The following is a 25,327-nucleotide window of genomic DNA, read 5'->3' as shown; positions in this document are numbered from 1 at the left end:
TCGCCACTCATTTTTCCAAGCATTTTACAAGTGGCGCACCTCGCGGAATTTAGTTGAAACAGACGTAATTATCAATTGATTTTTGTCGCAAACAAAAAATGTGCAAAAAATCATTCGAAATACTCTAATAATTGTCTAATATAGGTGTTAAATAAGAAAAGTTCTGTGCAATGTACTTTTGCGGGTTTTCGAAAGCTGCTGTTCCTTAAAAATCAATTAAAAACAAGTGGCGAAAAAGTGCTTACACAGTGGTGAAAAAGTGTTTACAAGGTGGCGAAAAGTACTGAAACATGCATTGTTGCAGGAAATGTATTTTTTCAACTAGATGCCCAAAAATTCCCGGAAAGTCTCCTGGTTCATTAGAGACACAATGCTTCAAAGCACTTGTACAGAAAATTTCTTTTTATTTCGACAAAAATTGTAAGAATTACAAGGGTACAAAACCTTAAGGTGGCGAAAAGGGCTTACTCTACCCTATTCAATTTTTAAACGAGACAATTATTTAAACAATGCATTTTATTTTATTTTTTTTTTTTTAATTTATCTTTTGAGCTACAGCTCTTGAAAGCAAAATTTTGACAGATATAGGTGTACAAAGAATTCAATGTTTATGTTGTAGCGGCCACCGCCGTCTTAACATTGGTAACCATCCTCCAGACTAAAACGGTGGAAAACTCTTTCTCAGGTTGTCTCTTTCACATTTGAAACAGAAGTTGTATGGATTGTATGTGATCCATACCGACATCAGAATTAAATATCTTTTTGTGTTCTTAATATTGTTATCATTAAAAACACTTCATTAACCTTAAAGTTGTGAAAGGTATTCATACTTAATTGTGAATTGTTAATTATAACAGCACCTCAATATGCAATAATAATTTTCAATCAAGCTTATACCAAAATTGGACTTATTGGTCCACAAATTTTCAGTTGATATTGGATTTGACTAGATTTCCCTCATACATCACGTTGTTCTCACTTGAATTAAATATTTACTGAGAATAAACATCATACAGTTTGTGTTTCTATAGTGACTAACAAATACACTTCATGCCAATGAATTTAATCGTATATTGGCCACAAATGTAAACTATAGGAGAGCTTTTAAACACGTAAATTCTATTGCAAAATTAGGTATTTTCCAGAATTATATTGAAATATTGTTTTGTTGATATTCTTATGAATGCAGTGTGGAATGAAGTGCGAATTCATATTTGGCAATGCTGGAAAATATTTTGACTGAGAACAACTCAAAATATGTTTTGGCACTATCAATGCAATTGGCATTCATAGCACAATATGTGAGCCTTGGGAAAGAACACGTAATACGTAATGGATGATTATTCAGTGTACATGAATAAATGATTATTGAAATTCCATTATATTGTGGTTTCTCCCTCTCTATGCCATCCTGTTGTCCGATTAGAGCCAGGACAGGAATTTACTATTAATTTCCAAGGGGTTGCTCAAAAAAATACTTACTGTCATCAGAAAGATGTAGGGGAAAGTGACCATGCTTGATACTGTAAAATGATGTCCAAGGTTTGTGATTTTTTTCTGATTAACACACAAACCGAAGCGATTCCTCCACTATGACAAAAAAATGTCTCACTTATTAGGTTCATAATCCAACCGCAAAAAGTTCCTGGAAATCCTTAGATTTTCCTCAAGAAGAAAATGGAAATTCAGTAGCGATTTTTATACAAGTTGGGTCCGGGGCCTTCCTGTATAATAATTGATTCGACAATTCAGAGGCCCATTTTCACTGCAAAAAATTCACCGGATATAAAAAATTGCACATCAATATTTAGACGGAACTCTAATCTATCTGCTTAAATCGTTTGTACGACTGGTTATTAGTTTTAAAATCACTTTTATGTAATTTTTCTAAGCCGTGTTTTTATGACATTAGGGCACTAGCGAAAACCATTTTTTCACTTTGAGTCCATGAAAATGTCACTCTGCAACCTTAAAATTCAGGCAACAGGTTTGAAGGCTATGTCAAATGCCGATAAAATTGTCGGATTACAATAGGTGTAATTATGAAAGAATCACATCTAATGATAGAGTTGCTACATTAAAATTATCATTCATGGACCCTTCTTAAAATATAGGATGGACACGGATAGAATTTATGAATTTATCACCACCCACAAAAACAGTGTCCCCAAATAAAAATATTTTTACGTAAATATTAATACGGATGAACCCTCCATGTGCCTATGATAGTAGTTTTCCTGAACAGCGACATTAATTAATAAATACTTATAAAATATCATGTATCAAAATTACAGTTTTGGACCTATTTTTGATTTTTGCTTCGTGAAACTAGGAAAAAAGAGCTAGGATCCTAATTTTTTTAGGAAATGTGAGGCTTAGCACCAGCTATTGAAATATATTGCGATAAGTCATAACTATTGATTAACATAGAAAATAAATAGTTATTATCAAGCTTGGATCGTATCAAGCATGGTCACTTTCCCCTAGTTATATCTTATAATTACGTGAGGTTCCATTTTATTTTCAAATAATTCTTTCTTATCGTTACCATTAAAGTAACGAACGTAGTATCAACGATTCAAATATTAATGATATTTTGATCAAATATGGGATGCCACTCGTATTAAAAGAATCTACTAAGTCCACTGTAGATGCAGATCGCCTAAGAGCGCTTTCCTCGTAATGTGGATGCTTCTTATACGTAGTCCCGGTTTTGAGCAAAGGCGGTACAATATTTTTGTAGGATTTGCTGTAATTCTCTGCGGCTGAAGCACATAGAAATCTTGTAGGGACTTACAGCGACCATGCTACATCAGAAACAACATGCAGAGATTGGTTTAGAGGCTTCAAAAAGAATAACTTACATATATATATACGATATATAGATAGTCTCTATGGACCTTTTTCAATGTCGTAAAGTTTTTTAGAATTTGAACAATGAATTTGGAAAATAAAAAATATCGAAATTTTTAGTCTCTTTTTCTCACTTTTCTCGCAGAGAAAACGGTGTTTTACAAAGGTGTAGATGAATAAATTTTCTATGAAAATATGTCCTCTAGGGATTTTTTCAAATTTACGGAAACCCGTAATGAAGCGAATCAAAATATGATAATACCCAATGTCTGGTACTTTATGCTATCTTTTAATAAGGAATCAAACATGATTAACCTTTCGAAAAGTTTCATTTCCAACAATTACTAGGGGAGACTGGGGCAAAAAGTCACAAATAGAAAAATTCAAAATTCAATATCTTCCAAGGTAAAAAAGATAGCGGCTCAAATTTTTTTCTATAGATTGCCACCCTTAGACCTTCTTCAATGTCGTAAGTTTTTTAGAATTCGAACAAGGAATTTAGAAAATAAAAACTATCGAAATTTTTAGGCCTATTTTTGAAATATTTTCCGTGGAGAAGATAACAATTACTACCTACTTATTTTCCAAAACTGATGCACTGGTGAATATTTTCTAAATAATTTGGATTCTTTGAATACGAATCCGCTATCTGTTTTAGAATTTCACAAAGGTTCTTTTCTCCAGAAATCCTTTTATTAAAAATGGCCACTTGGGGTAAAAAGTAACAAAAGGTATGGAGCAAAAAGTAACAAAAAAGCGAAGCAAATGTCTCACGGCGAGAAGAAACGTCATTTCCGCGTCTCACCGCTTTTTGTTTGCATTGGTCAAACAATTAAATAGAGAAAAATTACTTTCACAAATTTATAGAGCGGTAAATTTCCTATAAAACTGCGCTAATGAGAAATTTTTGAAGCGCTCGAGTAGCATGTAAAAAAATAAAATATCCGTTTTGTTACTTTTTGCCCCAGTCTCCCCTATACTATCTTTTGAAAAGGAATCAAATATGATTAACCTTTCGAAAAGTTTCATTTCCAACAATTACTACTATTTAATCATGTGGGTACTTCACAAATGGTATCATGTTTGGGCTTGTAGATAGGTTTTGGAATTCTTGACAAGCCTGAATCGATTCCAATCGGTTATGAGTCGGTTCATAGCTCATAACGTCATAACTAATTTTTATCCGAGAATCAATTATATTACTCTTAAGGTATTTTGGGTTAGGTTTCGAGCGTTTCGAGTGATTTTTAAATCGGTTGAAATTGGTTGACAGCCGGTAAATGGAGAGACGGTTAATGATGCGAAAGTACTTTTAAGGTTTATAGCAACTAAGTCACAAGTTCAAATAATTCGCAAAGCCTGGAACGCTTTCCGGGCCTTTTTTTATAATTTACAAGTCTGTTGGTCTTTTCATATAGTATATTTCTTTTTTGTCTGTTGATTATCCCTTTTCTAATTTCATACTTCTTTTTCCATTCACGCATAAAGTGCTTCCGCGCAACTTGTTTGTTGTCTGATTTATAGATTTCTACTGTCCTCCTTATCAGGCAATGAACCCTAAATCGTGATTGGAAAAAGCGATTCCTGAATTGTTCTGAACAAGTGTTAAAGAAAACGCTGGAATTTGTATCAGAAAGAAAAACATATGGTGTAGTTTTTTTTATTTCTTGTGGTTGCCAGGATGTAATTTTCTTAACAAAACACCTCCACTTATATTCCCCTCACGTCTAACTTTCACTTTTATCTGGATGTGGTGTACACAATCACAAGGTGTAACCGGAGCACTAAGGGTAGGGAGATACGAGAAGAAATTCCATATAAAAAGGATGAAAACCACAACTTTCGTGACCTTTATTTTTTATCCCTGCACTTCATGGAGAGTGTAATTGTATTTTGAGGCTTTGCCCTTATCCTTCAGCCTTTAATATTTAACCATTTCTTCCTCAAAATGACATTCCAGATGTGGAAGAAACACTAAAGGTCTTCATATATTATCCTCATGGTGACTTACAATTGATTTTTCTACATTTCTAGTTACAACGCCATAACTTTCTTCTCTTTAAATTTTTAAATTCTTCAAATTTAAATATTAAGAAAAATATTAGAAAAAACATTATTATACAGTTTGTTGGCTTTAAAAAATTAATATAAATACGAAGTATGATGAATGAAAATGGTCACAAACTGCTAGGGGGAAGTAAGATATCTTTGAATTGGGACAGTTTTAAAATTACTCATTTTTCTCCTATTTTAAAAAGAACTATACAACTAGACCTTATTTTGATATAATATAGCTGTACAACAAACTAATCATGATGCCAAATTCTAATAATAAATAGTATCAATTCGTTTTTAAAATTAAGAGAAAAATGCCTAATTGCAGTGGTACCTCAATTCAAAGGTTCTCCACATTTTTCTTTAAATGCATCATTACAATTTTTCTCACTAATTTTCTTGAAAACTTGAAATTTAAATTCGCACAAGTAATTTTGCGTATTTAGAAATAATTCTAAATTTCCAAAATTACAAATCAGACTTTTATAGTGGAATGTTCATAAAATGAAATTCCATAGCCACAGCTTTCATTATTCCCACAATTAATCACAAAGGATGTCTGTTCATAGGGCAATTATGGGTACCGCAGAACTGAATCCATAGAAAATTTCAAAATGAAATATTCACTTGCAAATTACGAGTAATACGAGTAGAAATGAGAGATTTTGTTGTGAATGAAAAATCTGAGTGAACGGTTAGACAAAAAATGTGATTAAATTTCAGAGTTAGTTATTTTAAAAACGATAAAATATAAAAAATTAGTGTTTGGTGCTACCCTATGTTTGGTGGTGGCCCTGTTACCCCTACATATGTTTCTCAAAATTAAATATCTTCCAAGGTAAAAAACATAGCGGCTCAAATTTTCTCACTTTTCTCGCAGAGAAAACGGTGTTTTACAAAGGTGTAGATGAATAAATTTTCTATGAAAATATATCCTCTAGGTATTCTTTCAAATTTACGGAAACCCGTAATGAAGCGAATCAAAATATGATAATACCCAATGTCTGGTACTATTTGCCCCAGCATTTTTGAGAATAGTCACAAAATAACCTTTTAGAAATTGGCTCGATAAACGTATTTCTTTACAAAATAGAGGAAAATTACTTTCACAAATTTATAGAGCGGTAAATTTCCTATAAAACTGCGCTAATAAGAAATTTTTGAAGCGCTCGAGTAGCTTGTAAAAAAATAAAATATCCGTTTTGTTACTTTTTGCCCCAGTCTCCCCTATAGTTCGACTGCAATATTTCAAAAACGTTTGATTTTTATTATATCTGCAGTTTACCAAGGGTGTAAACAATTGCCCTGTGTCAACAATGGGTCTCTTTCCTACATGTTAGAGGGATTGGATGTTGTCACCAATTGGACACTTATGCCCTAGACACACTTACGACTTAAGCCGAGAGACGACTTAGTGGAAAATTATGGATATGTAGTTTAATCATTATTTCGAATATAATTACGCTAAGCCGTCTCTCGGCTAATCCTCAAGTCTGTCGAGACCCTTACCTTGAAATAAGTGCACGAAATGTGATATTAGATAAACCTTCAGAAAGCCAGGAAGATGAGAAGGAACTTTGGAATGATTATAACCTCATCTGGAAATATAATTGAAAAAAGAATGAATATCTTAGGCTTATCTGGCGAGAGAGGAACAATTTTTTTATTCCTCCTGATTTCTAGGTCTCGATGGCCAGTTGCCAGGGAAAATAAGATGAAATATCTTCTTGTCTAGCAGAAGGAAAAGACGTGGTCTTGACTATGATGAGCCTCGTGGGGAAAGACAAAGACTTGTCTTACTAAGTCCCGTTGTTTCTCCAGAAAAAGACACCTTTTCCCCTTTACCTTCAGTTTTTCTTTATTTTTTTAAACAAACTTCACAGATTTTCCTCTCAACGATGAACTGGCGCAATTGACTTTAGACGTATGATCTGGAACCCCATGAACCACACGATCCCTAAGAAAGACTCTGGAAACACAATTTAGTTGAGTGAGTTAAAAATTGTTCAAAAATGACCTTTATAAAATGTTAAAAAGAAATTCGTAGCAAATAAAAAAAATTAATGCCCTTCCAGCTATTGAAGAAGATCCCCATCAGGATCGAAAGCTCTGGGGCAAAACCAAAAAAGTGTTTTTATCTTAGGGTGACTAACATTTTCACTTTCGTTCACAGATTTTAATTCAATCTTTTTTAACAAGACATTCACTTTGATTTTATTATTTTTTAATTTTTGACTTCACTTGAAAAGTCTACAATCGCATAGTCTGATGCACACTCCATGAACTCCAACCAGTTTGAGACGAGCAGCTGATTCGGGCGATTTGGGTAAACCGGGAAAATTGGATTGCGTGAGCCGCAGTCAAACATTACGGAGTTGCTCACTTTTGAATTAAATAACGGATACTGGTAAAAATAAAAGGATCAAATTGATCCAAATTTGATCCTTTTGCAAAGGATGGATCAAATATACATATTCTATTATGATAAGTGTGCATTCAACGTTTGAAATTTGATCCATCATTTGCAAAAGGATAATATTTGGATAAATTAGATCCTTTTATTTCTACCAGTGGCCGGTACGGCCAGTACACCAAGTTATCTATTTGTTACAATTGCTAAAAATTTTCTTGTATCAGATTCTAATTAAATAAATGTATGGGAATGTTTTCATGGTTCTCATAGAGTGAACCTTCAAACAATGCAAATTTTCTCTTTGTTTGCAAAGAGGTAGTTCGTCATTTCTTAGCCATAAGATAGATCATTATTAAGCTCATGAAACGAGATGAGAAATGGTAGGTCAGCTTTTTGCAAACAAAGAGAAAATTCGCATCGTTTGAAGGTTCACTCGGTTCATTCAGTGCGAACCATGCCTACATTCCCCTAGTATAAAGTTTGCCAAATATTTACCCTATAGAATTTTGCATATCATTTAAAATTTTAAGGGGGTAAAACTGTAGGAGTCTAACTATAGTATTTTCTGTTTGTCGGCCTCTATCGACTTTCTATTTTCAGCAAACCCTCCCTTTTCCTCAGTATCTTAACTTCTTCTTTTTGCCACAATGCCCTCTTAACTAATTAATCCGTTGAACTAGAGTTGACATATCTGAAGGCATTTTTGCAATAAATAAACCTTGTCCAATAAACATCAAATGTTCAAGTTAGAGAGTTTTATTAGTGTACCGATGATGTGGTAATTTAGGAATAGTGTGAATTTTACGGGTGAAGAATTGAGTCAATACAGTTTTTCCCCTTTGTCTCGAAGTAATAATTCAATTTTATTGTTTACTGAGAAAGAAGGTGAATTGGAGGTATTTCTGCATGGATTATGCAGTATCTGTCGAATATAAATCAGTAAGATAGCAGAAATGGCCAATGGCAGTAATTATGGCTTTTGATAAACATCCATCTAATCCTTGATAATTTATGAAATGATCATCTAGCGCAGTCCAATATCGCTCTTTAATGAACTTTGAGTAGTCTTAAATGGGGGAAAATTCCATAGGATCAGAGGTGTCCAGATAAGTTTGAGAATCGAAACACAACACTTGAATTATGACTGTCCAATTTGAGGATCAGTATCATTTAAAAAATAAAAAAAAACAACATGAGATAGCGCCAGAAGATTTTTAAGATATTAGCGCATATAAAAGCGTGATGCTTTCTGGTAATTGGAGTTATTTGAACACAATGAAGGTGTTTGTGCTGCTGTTGTGCATAAGTGCTGTTTTGGCCTTTCCGGAAGGTCTCCTGCCAAGGGAATTGCCAGATGAGGCAATGCCTGAGCAGGAATTTGTGCCAGTGATTGATAATGAAGAGTGGGCAATGATTCCAGATGCTGATGGAAAATTTCACCTTGTTAATGTTCATGAAGCACTAAATCAGGAACCAGAAAATTTCTTCAATCCTGAAAGTGATGTCCATTTCCTCCTTTTCACCAGAAGTAATCCAATTTCTGGTCAAACGGTCATACGTAACAATGCTGCTTCCCTGGCCAATTCAAATTTCAATCCAAATAATCCTACTAGGATTTTGATTCATGGATGGAATGGTAGTTCAGGTTCTACTAGCAACACCGTAGTTAGACAGGCCTATATTCGTCGTGGCAGCTTCAATGTTTTTGTGGTGGACTGGAGTGCAGGAGCAGGGACTATTAACTATGCTGCTGCTAGGTAAGAGTAATTTTCCATTGGAATATAATTAATAACACAGTATATGCCTTGGGAGAATATTATGGAAGGACAACTCAAATTAAAAAGAAATTGTAACTATTTCTCATAATTTCTTTTAAAATTCGTTTTGATTTTGGAATTTGAACTTTAGATTATTTAGGTTACTTCTTTAGTAAGGAGAAAATTTTTAGCTTTTCCCATCGAAAGGCAATGAAGAAGAATGCGAAATTAAATTGTAACTTGGTTCTTTAATTGACAGAGCACGCGTTGGACCAACTGGAACTGTTGTTGGAAACTTCATTCATTTCCTTGTCAATTCCGGAGGAGCTCAGCGCTCTCAGATTTCTGTGATTGGTCACAGTCTTGGTGCCCATGTGGCTGGATTTGCTGGCAAAAACCATCCATCTCCAAATCAGCTTCATAGTGTTGTTGGTCTCGATCCAGCCGGACCACTATTCACAATGGGCAATCCAGGCGGACGAATGGATTCCGATGACGCTTCCTTTGTGGAGTCAATACACACAAATGCCGGAACCCTGGGCTTTGACCAACCCATCGGTGATGCCACCTACTATCCCAATTGGGGTGAATCCCAGCCTGGTTGCGGCATAGATGTGTCCGGAGCCTGCGCCCATGCCCGCTCCAATCACTTCTTTGCCGAATCTATCAATAGTGACACCCATTTCTATGCCGTTCGTTGCCCATTAGGATACTGGCAAATTACTAACCGATCCTGTCCACAGTCTGGAGCCTCTCGTCGGATGGGCGGTGAACCCCTCGACACGTCGTCGGTTACTGGTGTCTTCTGGCTCCCAACTGCCTCTTCTTCACCTTTCGCTATGGGCTCCATCTAAAGCGTTACAATAAAACATTAATGTGGCATTGCAAAATCTACTTTTACTAACAATAAATCTTTTTAATTTTTATTTCGGGCAGATAGGGCAAATACGAAAATGATCTCGAATTCATTATTCCTAATAGGTGTTTTGATGAGGGCCTAAGGTAAAAAAGGTATTTCAAAAGCACATTACTCAATCCTAAATCGATTGAGGCACGTTTGAGTAGGGGAAAGTCGTCTGCCTTCAAACGAAAAATGGAGTTCCAAATTTAAGATTTTTTTCTGAAGAATCCACAAAATGGATTTTATTTTCTACTACACCAAAAAATTCTCTTGTTCATTCGGCGTATATGATTACCTCATTTAGCACTCGCAAGTCCTCAGTTTTTCCTTCTGAGGAAATTAAAAAAATGATGTCGATTTGTATGAAGGCAGCTGGCATAGTCTGCCTTCAAACGCGAGGCAGCTGCCTTTAAATGTTTTTTTTTCACTGGGAATATTGAATCAATAAAACTAAATGGGCTATAAATGATTAGATTGAAGCCTAACGCACTCACTAAAATCATCACTGCAGTCAAAAGACATTAAACAATAACTTTTCTTCACATTTTTCTGAAGCACTGTTTTGCACTTGAAAATTTGGAAGAAAAAGCCATTGAAGTTGACAATTGTCAACTTGAAACATCCCGGCCGGAGCAAGATAGCAAGTTATAAGTATTTGTATGACGTTCGTCAGAGAAAAGTAAGAGTTCGATTTCACATGTTTTGATGTATGGAAAGATAGGATTTAAAGGCACACGACATTAGCATTTAAAGGCTGCTGCAGGGTGATATTTGCAAATTTTTGCCACCCACAAAAATTGTGTCATCTGAACCAAAATGTATTAACAGAAATATTAAGCCTGATTAACCTTCTATGTGTCACAATGGAAGATTTATTTGTAAAATGATTTTTACTATGAAAAATCACATGATTTGTGGAACATCAAAATTACAGTTTAGAGCTCATTTTCATTTTTTTTGATCTAGCATCTAGGAAATAGGAGCTAGGCTCTCCATTTTTTGATGATTTGTGAGGATGATGGATAGCTACCTAATAGTTAATAGAATATAATTTATGCTTTTGAGAACAACGAAAAATCGCAACATTTGAAGGCTGCTGCATTTAAAGGCAGACGACTTTCCCCTATATCGATTATGAAATCTCTGACAAATCTAAACCTGTTCCAATCGGTTTTGATCTCCAAACTTAAAAAAAAATAATCTGTTGTGAATCCATAAATACACAAAAAATACGAATTTGAAAAAATATTTGTGAAAAGCTCAAATTCGTGATCAATATTCTTTTTCTCTACAACTTTGACCGCTAAAGCATTTTATTAAGCCAGGCAAATAACATACAAGGGCAACGTACCAAATTTCGGCACAGTTGCATGCAAGCATCAAAGTCTAATGCCCTAGACACACTTACGACTTAAGCCGAGAGATGACTTAGCGGAAAATGATGGAAATGCACTTCAACCATTATTTCTAATATGATTACGCTAAGCCCCCTCTTGGCTAATCCTCATGTCTGTCAAGGCCCTAAGTTTCAAATGTAATATTTTTAATACAATTTGAATCTTTTGTTATTTCTTTATAAAGTGTGTTGCTTGTAACTTTTTAGATAACTTATCATCTTTGTTTTGCCTAAAATAATTTTTAATATTTTTTAAAATGAATAAAAATATAAAAGTAGCATTGGGTAATATTTCGGCCACCTTGTTTCTCATAGCTCCTTGTCCTTTCGGAATTATTCCAAAGTGTTTTCACCGGTGGCAGCCAAAATCCTGAATGTTGAAAATCCTAAAAGGGATGAAATTATATGGAGGAAAATGTTTAGAATAATTTCCCCAGACACAGAAGATTTGCCTTTGCCTCTAGCAAACGCGGGTGCAATCGTGGGAATACATGTGAGACTTTTAGAAATTCGGGATTTTAGCCCATTCTTGATTTTGACCGGGACCTGTTTTTCACATCATCTCGTTCGTCCAAGCGATTTTAGTTTTTTTTTGCATTGTATAATTTCTAGAGTATGTAAAAACGAAAAATTCATGGAAATTTAAGAAACAAGAGAGGGGGCCGAAAATGCAATATGGCCGAAATTTGGTACAGTTACCTTAAGCATCAAAGTTATGAATACGACCATTTCACAAAGTTGGGACATTTCGTCATCTTTTTTTTCTTATTCATCATAGACACAGGGATAGCTGAATGGATTTGCTTTTCAATTTTGTTAAGGATGGAGGTGTTTATTTTCATTGCAAGAGTGAGAGAGAGAGGAAATTTCAAAATAATCTGGGATATTCAAAGAAAATCAATTTTCAATTTCTTTTTAGCTGAGATTTTAAATTCAGATATCGATCGTTCAGAATAAGAAACGAATAACTCGCAGTAGGCAAATTTTACAGGAGAGATTTTACATGCAGAGAATAGGATTTTTCAGATTTAAAATCTCTATAACTTTGAAAATAATTATCTTTCAAGAATAATATTCAGTGGGATGGTAGAGTGTATAAAGAAGTATTCAAAAAGCGAATTAAACGAATTTCGGAAAAAATCGAGTTGGTCGACTTATATTCTGAGCCGTCGATATGCACCCATTGCTTCAAAAGTGATTAAAGTGATGTTGTTCTTAGGAAATACTCCATCAAAAACATAAAAAAATCAATTTGCTTACAATTTTTCAGAATTTACTTTAGTATTATTTGCATTGATATGATTTAACTATATATTTTGGGATATTTTAGACCATTTTTATTTCTTTTAATTTAAAGTGTCTTTGTTCTCTATTTCGCATTTTCAGATTTAAGGAAGAAATTTAAAGTAATGCCACATTACATCCCTATTTTAAGACGTAATGTAAAATATTCCTCCTTAACACAAGCATACCAAGCGTGAAAACACGATATTCAGCAAGAAATATAATCATTATCCATGCGTAATGGTAAGATATGCGATCAAGAAAGAACAAGGAGATGCCTCTTGTGATGTTTTCACATATGTTAAAGAGCATTATCTTATGTAAAATAGTAATGCGTAATTCACGATGCGAAATCCAACAATTTAGAATTGCACCCAGGGATCATTTGGGGGAGGCGATAGGGATATATCAGGGAAATGTGGTAAGGAAAAATATAAAATTTTACGACTCACCCATTTCTCGTTTATATAGGAGTCTGAGTGGCGCTTAAATGTTGCCAAACCACTGTTTTTCCTATGACATTGTGCCAAAACAGTTTCTTCATCGCGGATTCCTGTCTCATTCTCCTTTATGCGATAGGGGGGGGGGTGTGCTTCAAAGGGGGTGAATCTATAAAAAAGATTTGGAGCGAAAATAAAATTGAAATTAATGTAACAGAAATTCACTCTTTTTACTGTTACTGAAATCCCGATAGTGTTCTTCTGGAGTCCAATGTTTGGCATGATTTTTTTCTGGTAACCATTCCTAAGCCTCCCCTTAAAATTCGGGAGTGTAAAGTAAAAGCCAAACAAATGAGAAATTCGATATGTGGATCATGCGGAGCTGAAGGATTTAGGCGAATATTGGAGTCCATTGCGAAATTGAAACTCTGACTTTTATTGATTTGATTCAATTCGTCGCTCATATTCATTTTCATTCAAGCATTGAGCCAATGCTTTCCCCCTGGCAAAAGTATATATACACAGTCGAAAAAAAAAAGCTCCCAACGTTTTACGGTTCAATAAAGAGATTTCTCAACACACACACACACATTGATTTGATCTTCTTACAGTGGAAAATCTCCCCATGCTCTTTTGTATTTGGAGAGCAAAATTATTATTCAACAAAAGGAATGTTTGAGAGAAAAATTGTATGAATTAAATTATCCAACTGTGAGCACTTCAATCTGAGCCATTTGAGCTTTCGTCTTCAGCTGACAGAACACTGAATAGGGGATAAATTGACGAATTTTACTCACTCACAGTAAGGCACCCCCAAAAAAAGAAATGCTGGTCAAGTGGGTGAGTCGTTAATGCATTTGTTGTGTTATTCACCATTACTGAATGATATTCATCCACTTGTCACCCAGAATTCGATGAGTGCCGACAATAGGACTTTCAATGGGACGAGGAGGCTTTTCACTACGAATTTTATAGCTTATAACTAAATAACGGAAAAGTGATGTGTAGGGGAAAGTACTCTCCCTTCGAACGTTCATGCTTTCGAATAAAGTAAAATTTCTTTTATTTTTTGCTATAGACTTATACAATTATCACAATTTTCAATAAATAATGATAACCTGACTAATATTTAATGAAAATGTATAGGGTCAGGGTTCATAATTTTGCCCAGTCTGCTTATAAGCATCGATGTTCCAAGTTTGAAGTGCGATATTTTCTATACTAATTGACATTTCTTGTTACTCTCTTTTCAGAAGGGTTGTTTAGAAACTTAGCACGCTATTTATCGTCTTATTTTTTTTTTAATTAGTTTTAATACGTTTAAAAATGAATTGATAAGTAGAGGTGACCTTGGCTCTTATTTTGGACAACTTGTTTATTAATTTGGCCAACTTGGCTGTAAATTTGGACAGCTAATCCGCCTCAACAGGATACCCATTGTTCTTCATTTGATGAACCAATCTAACCAAGTCCTCTTCCTGTTCATGTAAGGGATGCGTATAGTGTCACAAGAAGCCCGGAAACATTCCATACCATTCATTAAAGTGAGTTGACGACTTCGGTACTCCAAGTGCGTGCGGATTCGCTTATTCCCTGTCCTTTCCGGGAGGCTTTCAATGCATTTCAACACGACAACATGAAACCCTTGTTTCATGTCGTCTCTTATCTTCTCTCGAGTTACTTCTTGCGTATGCTACCTCGCTTCGGCAATGCTAACTGAGTTTTATCATAATCAGCCTGTGATGTGGGGTTTTCTGCCGTTTTAACCACTGAGGCTGTAATGAATGACGGCGGCAGACGCCGCTCGAATCCTCGTTGCCGTGTGGGGCGGTATATTGTAAAGGAACTCGAGCGTATTTCAATAAATAAATAAAAAAAAAATAAATAAAATTTCTCGCTACATCTCTTTTGTAGAGATGATGCTTCTTTGTTTCTCCAGGCATTTGTTCAACCTAGTCATCACAAAAGCTAAAACTTCACGAAATTTCGTGAGAAAAACACCTGTCCAAAATAAGAATCATCACCTCACTGGTGAATGTCTTAAAAAATTTCCCATTTTTCACACGAAAAATCTAATTCACAAGGCAAATCTCACTTCAGGTCAAATGTACAAATCACTACTAACGTAAATCTACACAATATTCAATGAATATTCAATAATATCACTCAAAAAAAGCGAAGAAACATTGTTAGTACTTCACCACAGCTAAATAAGACTGAAGAAAACACGGAGTTCTGTCATATTTCTCGTAAGCAATTTCTCACACTGAATTTTCAACAAAGCAATTTCAATTCAAATCGTATTCAAAATTAAGCGTATTTAGTGTTAAAATCTTCCAAAAAGAACAAATATTTAGATAGAATTCATTATTCATCAAATATTGGATTAAAAATCCATAATTTTAATCAATTTATTTTTAGTATCCAATTTTATCCTCAAAGTGTCCCAAATAAGAAACTGGACAAAATTATGAGCCTTTCCCCTAAATCTTTTAAGAAAATTTACATTATTCGAAGGCATGAACGTTCGAAGGGGGAGTAGAGTATACTTTCCCCGTGTGCTCACAGAGCCAGGAGAAATTTTTACCCGAGCTTTCTGAAACCATTTTGCGAAAGCTTCGGAAACCATTTTTGAAAGCTTCGATAACCAAAAAATGGTTATCCATATTCACCACAAAGTGTTGAAAAAAGATGGCGCTGATGTCTGTGCTTTTTCGGAATAAAATTAATCAGCTGATGTCTCTGCCAGTGCGGGGAGAATGTAAACAAACAAAAACTAGTAATTTCCAAGTATTCCTCACTATTTTTTCGATTTGCGGATTTCATAAGTCTCTTGGTATCGTTTACAAACTTTCAACCCTACCGAGAATCATGAAATTCCAAATAAGTTGCCTTGTCCACTTTTTATTATTATTCGAACTCAAGCGGGTTCAATTACATAAGCTGGGACAGCTTATGTAATTGACCTAAATTTTCATTAGTATTAGAATTATACTCTCTTTCGGGTCAAAGAAAATCGATTTGGTTCTAAAAAGGTTTCATTAATAAATAAATAAAGAGCTGCAACCGAAAACACAGAGAAACATAAAATGCCAATATGAATTTTCAAATACTTTTATAAAATATTCTTCTGTAAAATTTTTAAATTTACGCTGTCTTAGTGTCGATTTTAACTTCCGGAATGAATTGAATGTTAAGTTTTATATAAAATATATATGAAATGTCTGACTGCTTCCTTAAAATTTAAGCAATAATCCGCATAAAACATCAAATTTTTAATCATGTTTTTCTTTATTTTTTTATTCTTATCTATTTACTTATTATGATCATTTGATTGGTATTAGTAAAGATATTGTGAATTCATTTTAAAATATACCTAAAAAATAAAAATTACTATTATTTATTCAGTTACTTTTTTTTATTTTTTATTCATTATTTATTTCATTGTTTATTTATTATTTTATTATTTATTTTAAAAAAGTTTCTCAACTTATTAAAAAATGTCTACGGGATTTTATTGTTGGATAATGAGCTGGCGTAATGGATATTCTGTGGGGACACTTCCGGTAATCGCCAGTGGAAATTTATTGCGCCTCAAGAAGAAAAACAAATTTTCTGTCTTGCCCAGAGCTTTCGGTCCGGATGTGGACCTTCTTCAGTGGTTAGTCGACCACTGAAGAAGGTTCACATCTGGACCCAAAGCTCTGGGAAAGACCGAAAATTTGTTTTTCTTCTTGAGGCGAAATAAATTTTCACTGGCGATTACCGCAAGTGTCCCCACAGAATGTCTACGGGATTTTTCGATTCCCGTAGATTTTTGATATTATGCCCAGCACACAATAAATTTTGTTTTGTAAGTATGTTTTGGACTTTTCAGTGAGTATGAATGAAGCGTAGATCTAGTCATCTCTCTCACTCTTATAGACAATTTTGAAAACATGTTTACAAACCAAAGTTTATCTGCACTGGTCATAATAAGGAATAAAAATATAAATAATTAAATTAATAAATAAAATATTGGTTTAATGACTAAGTTTATTCTTTCTTATCAAATAATAACAATCAATCAGAGTGTTAATTTTAAAATCACGAAAATTGTTAACAATTTTGATATTACCAAGATTTAATTTATAGCAAACTCAGCATATTTCATCATTCCTGGAAGAATTTTCTATCAATGAACAATTTTCGATGTACTTAGATCTTCAATTTGGCGGTTTAATGATTTAAAAATAATCGGTCATTCATACAACTGTCGGGAATAAAAATGTTCGGAGTGCTAGGAGCTTTCGGAACGAAAAATGGTAATTCCTCAATTAATACCAAAAAAAAATGGTCAAAGCCGAGACACGAAGTGTAAAAAAATGGTTATCGCTCAGTTGTAGCTGTCTCGGCTATTTACATTTACCCCAACTCTGTGGGTGCTCACAGTGAGGCTTTGACGGTGACGGTGAGTATTTTACTGTCAATGTGATTCTGCCTTTATTTATTAATTATTTATCAATCTTACTAAGAACTTAAACTAGGTCTTTGAACGGGTTCCGGTCAAAATCCCGAAAGCCAAAATACCGAATTCTTAAAAGTGTCATAGCTACTCCAACGATTGCATCCGCGCTTGCTGGAAGCAAAGGGAAATTTTCTGTGTCTTGAGAAATTATTCTATAGGGGAAAGCGCGCTACCTTCGGACAATTTATCCTTCGCACAAATAATTTTTTTCAATGTGTTATAAATGAATTTGGTTCGTTATAATATTGTATTTCAATAGCTAGGACAATGTCTCAAATTTTCGGGAAAGAGCTGTGGGTGAAATCCAGAGGGAACATAGAAAACAAATGAATTGTCCTAAGCTTGAGTCGTCCGAAGGTAGCGCGCTTTCCCCTAAATTATCCTCCATATAATTTTATCCTTTTCATGATTTTGAATATTCGGGATTTTGGCGTTCATGATTTTGGCTTTCGGGATTCTGGATACCTCCGCTTTGAACATTTTTGTACAAAAGTTCCGTTTTATGAAGTTGAAAATTTTCGAAAACATAGAGTCAGTTGATGTGTTGTTGATATATTCTTTACACTTCTAAAAACTAGCAAGCTAATTAATTATCCTGGCTGGCATATTAACAATTTCCAATCTGTGGGCACTATATAAAACACATTTATCAAATTTATAGTCCCCAAGAGACTTTAAACGTTAAGAAGGCGTCCATGCATTAAGTAGAACACGAAAGACTTAAACTTGGTATCATCTAGCGAAAGTATCTTAATCTCCGTCAACTTTATTATTTCTAAATGAATTCACAATCGCCAGAAAGTTTGACTGAGAATCGCAACAAAATTCCAATTCACATTGCACGAGAATGAATTCAAAATCACTCCTTGGCATCCCATCGCTAAGCAAAAAACTTTTCTGATAAATGTAGGAAAAGCGAGAAATAGTTTTCCAGTTTGGAAAAGTCTATGTATATTCACATTCTACATGCGGGAATTGACTTATAATCGTCTTTTTAGCCCCAGTAGGAGCGACATTCGCATAAAGTTGCCCTAAAGGATCTCCTGGATTTATGCGGTGCCAGAAGAAGGAAAAAAAAGAGAGAGAACCTTTTGGGGTTTGGCAAGAGGGTTAGAGGATAAAAAAGGCCATTGGATGTATTCAAGTTGAAAAATCCTCTGGAGGAAACTTTTCTACCCCCTTTTCTGTACGACTTCGCGCGTTCTTTTCCAGCTGCATATACTCGTATAGCATATTGTTGAGCTTGAAGAGTTGCATCAATTAGTTCTACTGCATTTCAAAGAGCTCTTCAGTAATCCAGCAACTGGAGCTTTTGAGCGAAAGACCGCGTGAAAGAATTGCTACAATGTTTGCAGTATAGATGCTTACAATTTGTGTCACGTTGTGGTTCACAATCTCAATACAATATGCGTCGATTGGGAGGTGGTGATGTTGATGGGGTGTACATAATACTTCCCTTTATTGACTTTAAATGCACGTTAAACAGCAACAGAGGTGGCAAATTACAAGCTGAACCATCTGCAGATATATCTACACAATTTAGTATGTATACACTAGTGCTACTGGTAATAGGAGGAGACTGCATGTTTCGTATAGGCAAACAATGGTTATATGTAGCTACTTACATGTTGTTCTCCATCTGATTCAAAACCTCATGTTGACATTTGCTTTCTCTCAGAACTTCATAAATTGTAGGCAGAGCACAATCATTCAAATAAAATTTATTTTATTATTAAATACAAAATTTACAAAAACTTCATTTTTCGTATAAGTAGAGTAACGTGTTGTATTTCGGGACACTTTTTAGCATTTTCAAGTTTCAAACAGCTTAACGACTTCTCAAATTATTTTTTTCTTTATTGATACAAATATTTATGTTCCTTATGCTATCCAGAATAAGATTCTTATCGAAAAATATTGAAAAATGCATCATTTTTTATACAAAATAGCAAAAAATGTAAAGAAGTAAAAGTGGTATATTTCGGGACAGACAAAAGTCGCTATTATGCAAATAAATTTCACCGAGTCTGATTATTTACCTTTAAGTAGAAGGTCTAAACTTCATTCTTTCATAAAAATTCTGATTAAATTGCACTTGTTAAGCTACTTAAATCGAAAAAAACTAAGCACTGTTTGTGTTGACATCTGCAAAATTGATCACACTGAAGGTTTTGTAAAAAGTGGAATGTGACACTTACAATTCACGCGTGTTTCACGCTTTAAATTAAATAAAATTTCAGAAGTTTTATATTATTTATCTGATACGTAAAGAGCTTAATATTTTATATAGAACTTAAAAATAATTAGAAAACAAATATTTATAGCATTTTTGAAGTGTCCCAAAATACCCATAATATGTTCCTAAAAGCACCTTGTCCAGAAATAGCATTCGTTACCCTAGTTTGAAAATTTTTGATAGCCATTCACAAAAAAAAATAAAAATAAAAATTGTTCTGCGTGAGGTTTGATAATAATTGATAACCCATTTTTCGACTGTGACAGCAGCTAATCAAAGAATCACCGTGTACTTTTTTTTCAAGAACAGTAAATGATCTTCTCTTTTCACATTATGAGACCAAAAATCCGACGTAGACGAAGCCGATCCAGTTACTGGTGGACCAACGGCGTAAACCAGGACACCAACTCTTTAGGAGTATTATTTGAACCCTCAAATAAGTGATAAGTGAAAAATTTAAACTTCCTACCTCTTCTCAGAAGGGACACATAAGTAAGTGTTTTTTTTTTATATGGAAGCTGCCAGAAGGAAGGTTGTGGGCAGGGGATGATATCGACGGCTCCATTCCATACTATGCTAAGTCGACTTAGCTTTATATTACTCCGAGAGATATGTTGTTCCTGGAATCAAGATCTGCAACTGCTGAAAATTTGGTGGTCATCCGATGTCCGGGTAACGAGATATTCCATTTCTTCGAAAAAAAATTTACACAGGCAGCATAGGAAATCGCCAACTTCAAATAGCTCTCCTGAAAAGTTGTCATACTGAGATAGCATAGTATGGAATGGAAGCGTCGATATGTATTGATAAAAAGCTGAAGTCATACACTGACCCTACCGAATTTCATCAAGATCGCTCCAGCCGTACTTACATCGAAATAAATTTGGATAGTATTATCTACAAATCGTATCTTTACTTTCTACTGCCTCAAAAGATAGTAGAAAATACCGCCATCCATAGATATTTTCCTTTAGAACCTACTATCTTGAAATTTTAAAATTTACTCTCCTATGGATGAATGCGGATGGTAAAATCTACTATCATCCTTTAGATTGACCTCTCCTAAATTCTAATATCCGAAGAGTAGATTTTACTACCCGGATATTAGATTGTAGAATTTATCTGGAAGACAATAACTTGGAGGATAGTAATTTGGATTGAAATTACCATTCAAGCCATTAAAATTTACCATCCTATTGTTAGAATATCTTTAAATATCTTAGGTGACGATGCAAAGATTCCCGATATGCTTATAGACTATAGGAATTCGTGGGCAATCGGAAGATGCTCTACCGTTATCACAAAGGTTCCATTTTCAAATCTCGACGTGGTCGCCAATATTGGAAAAAGATTTTCACAGACCAAAACGGCTTGAAATACACAGAATATCAATCAGGAAGAGCCTCAAAAGCCCTCAAACAATGGCCAAAAATTAATTCAAATAGGAAAAAAAAATTTCCTGGATTTGTCATTTTAATATCCGGCCAGTAAAATCTACCATCCGGCTAGTAAAATCTACTATCCGAATATTAGAATTGACTATCCATAATAATAATAATACTAATGCTGGCACAACATTCCATGAAGGAACAAGGCCTTCCCGCAAGGGAATTTTCTATACACGCATTATTATTTTTCTTGTACGGGATGAGGTTGTCAGCCCTATGCCCGTGGAATCCAGTGCAGTGAAGCTCATTGGATGCAATCCGAGCACCTATAACGCCAGAAAAATTCCTGGTGACCTAAAGGGGATTCGAAATCGGGACATTTGTATCATAGAGCGAGTGCTCTACCACTTGACCCATTGAGTGCCCTTACTATCCATAGGATATTAATTTCTAAAGGCGAGTATGAATATTTCACAATTTTTGACAGTCCGAACTAATATTGCGTTTGCTGGGTGACGTTTTTACTATCCGGTTTTTAACCCTTTAAGGACTATTGGAACACCGGTGTCCCATAAAGAAAATAATTTTTCCGGACTACCTAAAGTTATTTTTTTACTTATGTTTGTACGTAATTGTAAAGTAGAAGATTGAAGGAATCTAGGATATTTTTGCAAGTGTACAGCTATTTGCTACATAGTAAATAATTAAGCTAAAAAATAACGATTTTTTAAATTCTCTTAAAATTTATTTTAATTTTTTTATACTTCCAATTTTTTTAAGCAAAACCGTTTTCGAAGAAGAAACTACAATACTTAAACATAATATTTTTCATTAGAGTGAAACTTATCTATCATTGGTATCGTCAGGAAAATTACTTAAATTTCCGGGCTATTTTTGTCCCTATCGTTCATAGAGACAAAAAAATACACCAAATCAGACTATTTTGGCTTTTCGAAGGCTGGATGTAAGATGTTTCACAAGTTTTGTTTATCGGTTTCATTTTTATTGCTCATTTTCGGCCAGCGAAGGGTGATAAATTCTACCATCCAGTTTTCTCGATGTACGTAACTTATTGTCAAAATGGTCGAAACAGTGATTTTATGGAACGATATAGACTTTTTTTTATAAGGACTGCCATCATTTGTCGTCCTATAGTTTCTGGCAATTTTTTTTAATCTTATATCATTACCTGTAAAATACGCCTACTCTCATATATAGTTCTGATAATTCTCCCCTCTGAGAAATAATTTTTATGGGCATTGAATAAATGAGCAGTAAAAAGTTAAAATTGATCAGTAACAAAAAATTTTGAAACAGTGATATTATCGTCCAAATTTTGGCAAAGGGAAAATAAAGGCCTTTTCACTCTATATGGAACTATTTTAAATGTTAAATATATGAAATAGACCCATTTTTGTAAAGATTTAAGTTTATTACTGACCATAATCAGATATTTTACTGCTCGTTTGTTTTTTGCCATTTTTATGCTCTGGAACAGGGGTGAGCGAGAAACGTTTGAAACCGAATAAACGTCAAAATAAGTTTGTCTAGGTAGCGTTTTGAGTTTTGAGCATTGACGTACAATTTTCATTTGACATTTATTTGATTTCAACGGTTCTTACTCGCCTCTGCTCTAGAACTGTTCCCCCATGTTTTAGAACACTGGTTCCAGAACAAAAGTTATTACCTATAATAGTTGTCAATTTATTGGGATTGGTCCCGTTAGTGTCGACTCTGGGACCGGATTTTACCATTTTGCTCTATAACCTAGCTCTCAATCAGCAATCGGTAATTCATTTATTTCTATCGTTTTTTTTTAGTTTTTTGTCGTATTTATTTTTTCGACCTAACCTATTTCTAAAACGGTATGAGATATTGTTCTCAGGTTTTCAGTGTCGTTCCGCTCCTCATTTGTGTTTATTAAGCTTCTAGCATATTATCTGGGGCTTGGTTTTCCAAAACCATTTACTATTAAGAGAAAGTCAATTTATTGTTTTTTAGGTTTATTTAGGTGAACAATTCCTGCATTAATATGCCAATGACCTCAATTATTTCCTTCTATCGATTTTCACGACAAATTTTAAAGTCTTTTAAAATCTTTTTACATTTAAGATAAAACAAGGTTTTAGTGTACACTTCTTAGCTACTTTTCAATTTTGGAACGGTTTTCAGAAAGTTTATACATCTATTAAATTTGGTAGTAATACCGGTATGTATCCGAAAGCAATTTGAAAAAGTTATTAACGAAAAAAGCTTTTCTATATCTCTTCTAATTTATATATAACAATTTTTATCATTTATTTTTATTTAAATTAACATTCTATATTATGTTTTCGTAAATCACAACTATAGGGTTGAAGGAACACCTATTGGCACCCTATTTTGCATCATTTGGAAATTGAAATTTGAACACCCGTCCTTGTAGGAAAAGGTGGATTAATGAAAAATGTCAGATTACTTACATTTTATTAGAAACATTAAATAAACTTAAATATTTTGACGAAACTGCCTATAGGTGTTGACTGCCGAACAGGTATTCCTTAGACCCTATTTTCTTCTAGATAACCTAATTTCCATTGTGAGAATGTATTGTACATTTTCATTATCAATTTAATTGCATTCTAAGAAATTAAATGTTCCTTATAAAATCCTTCAAATAATGTGAATTCCTGAGACTGAACTATGCTCTTACATGGATTTATAAAAAAATGTCCAATACCCTTCGATTGATAGTTGATGGAATTTCATAAGCGCATTTTCTAGCAAGCGAATGTCTTCGAAAGAATGTTCATGTGCAAGCACAAAGTCCAGCATTTTTTTTTGTTGAAAAAAAAATTGATCTTTTTTCCAGGAAAATCTCAGTGGAATTCAAACTTGTCGCATTCTCTAGAAAGTTGTCACAAGTTTTATTTTCAATCACACCAAATACCCGGAAAATTCATGACGGGGTCATTGCTTAACAAGATGTGCACAAAACTTTACTGTGGAGAATAATAGATTTTGGGATATTCTTTGGGGCGGAAGAAGCGTTTTCCTGCTGTTGTAAGAATTTAAAGTTTCATAAGTGTGCAAGAAGTATAAATATTTTGTTATGGAAAACAAGGGATGATTTATTTTTTTTCTGTTGTGAAAGTGACTCTGAGGAGTTTCATGATTATCATGATAAAAGATTGGTTCCAATACCATCTGCAATTCCATTGTATTGCTTCTTATAACTTTCTTTTCAATGAGCTTAACAGAACCGTTCGACCCCTGGAATTTTCCATCACAATGAAATCAATCTCTGTGAAATCCAATTACTATTATTAAAGAATCATTTTATATCCCTGGGAAATCCTTCATTTCCAGAAGCTAATTCTCAAAATATTCCATTTTCTGCTTGGGGATTTTATTCTCAATTAGGGATTACTTATTATACTTTTAGGTAAGAGTATCACGCGGTAAAAGTACTTATAACCCTGTTGATTGCATCATTTGATATTTTAAAGCCCCAGGAACATTCATTCTCATAAACTTGTAGAAATGTCTATAAGCTAAATATTTGAAATTATTCGCAAGTTATTACACAATTTTACCAATTTATTATAAATAAAAATTTAATTAGGGGAAATCTTTCACGCTTTGCACATACTCTGCTTTCGAACATTTCTTTTCCCATACAATTCATTAAATGAAGCTGAATCTGACTCTATGGCAATATATTTTAATTATTAGCCTTAAGTCGTAACGAGATGTTCCTGAAGGAACGAGTCAGTCTTGATTAGACCGGGGAATCGTGAGCCTAGAGCTCTGTGTTCTAGGCCCCTAGAAGAAGATAATTGACTATCCCAGGGCCCAGGGTAACAAATTGATGCTTCCATGGGGTCATGGTCAAAATCCCGAAAGCCAAAATCCCGAACGCTAAAATCCCGAAAAGGCCAAAATCCCGAAACCCTAAATTCCGAAAGCCAAAATCCAAAATGAGCCAAAATAGCGAAAATCAAAATCTCGAATTTTCAAAAATTTCCAAAGGGAAATTTTCCGTGTCTTAGGAGATTATTTTACATTTTATCCTCCATATAATTTCATGGCTTTCAAGATTTTGGCTTTCGGGATTT

At 34.1% G+C, this 25,327-nt stretch overlaps 2 protein-coding genes across 2 annotated transcripts in view; one reads left to right on the top strand and one right to left on the bottom strand.

Annotated features, from left to right (window-relative positions):
* Positions 1 to 25,327, bottom strand: part of LOC129805729 (peroxiredoxin 1-like) — a 345,084-nt gene that overhangs the window by 229,259 nt on the left and 90,498 nt on the right. The window lies entirely within an intron of this gene.
* On the top strand, positions 8,584 to 9,968 carry LOC129805715 (phospholipase A1 VesT1.02-like). Its single transcript, XM_055853817.1, has 2 exons — positions 8,584 to 9,078; positions 9,338 to 9,968. Exons 1-2 carry the CDS (start codon positions 8,597 to 8,599, stop codon positions 9,930 to 9,932), a joined length of 1,077 nt encoding a protein of 358 aa, XP_055709792.1. The 5' UTR covers positions 8,584 to 8,596; the 3' UTR covers positions 9,933 to 9,968.

This window comes from Phlebotomus papatasi, chromosome 3 (assembly GCF_024763615.1).
Source record: "Phlebotomus papatasi isolate M1 chromosome 3, Ppap_2.1, whole genome shotgun sequence".
In the NCBI taxonomy this organism is placed as follows: domain Eukaryota; kingdom Metazoa; phylum Arthropoda; class Insecta; order Diptera; family Psychodidae; genus Phlebotomus; species Phlebotomus papatasi.
The sequence above is the reverse complement of the archived record's forward strand: the minus strand, read 5'-3'. Positions and strand labels throughout refer to the sequence as shown.

Excerpts from the sequence above, each read along its gene's own strand:
- LOC129805715 (XM_055853817.1), top strand. The coding sequence starts at position 8,597 with ATGAAGGTGTTTGTGCTGCTGTTGTGCATAAGTGCTGTTTTGGCCTTT. Across the intron at positions 9,079-9,337 it reads ATTAACTATGCTGCTGCTAG|AGCACGCGTTGGACCAACTG; the intron begins GTAAGAGTAATT and ends TTTAATTGACAG.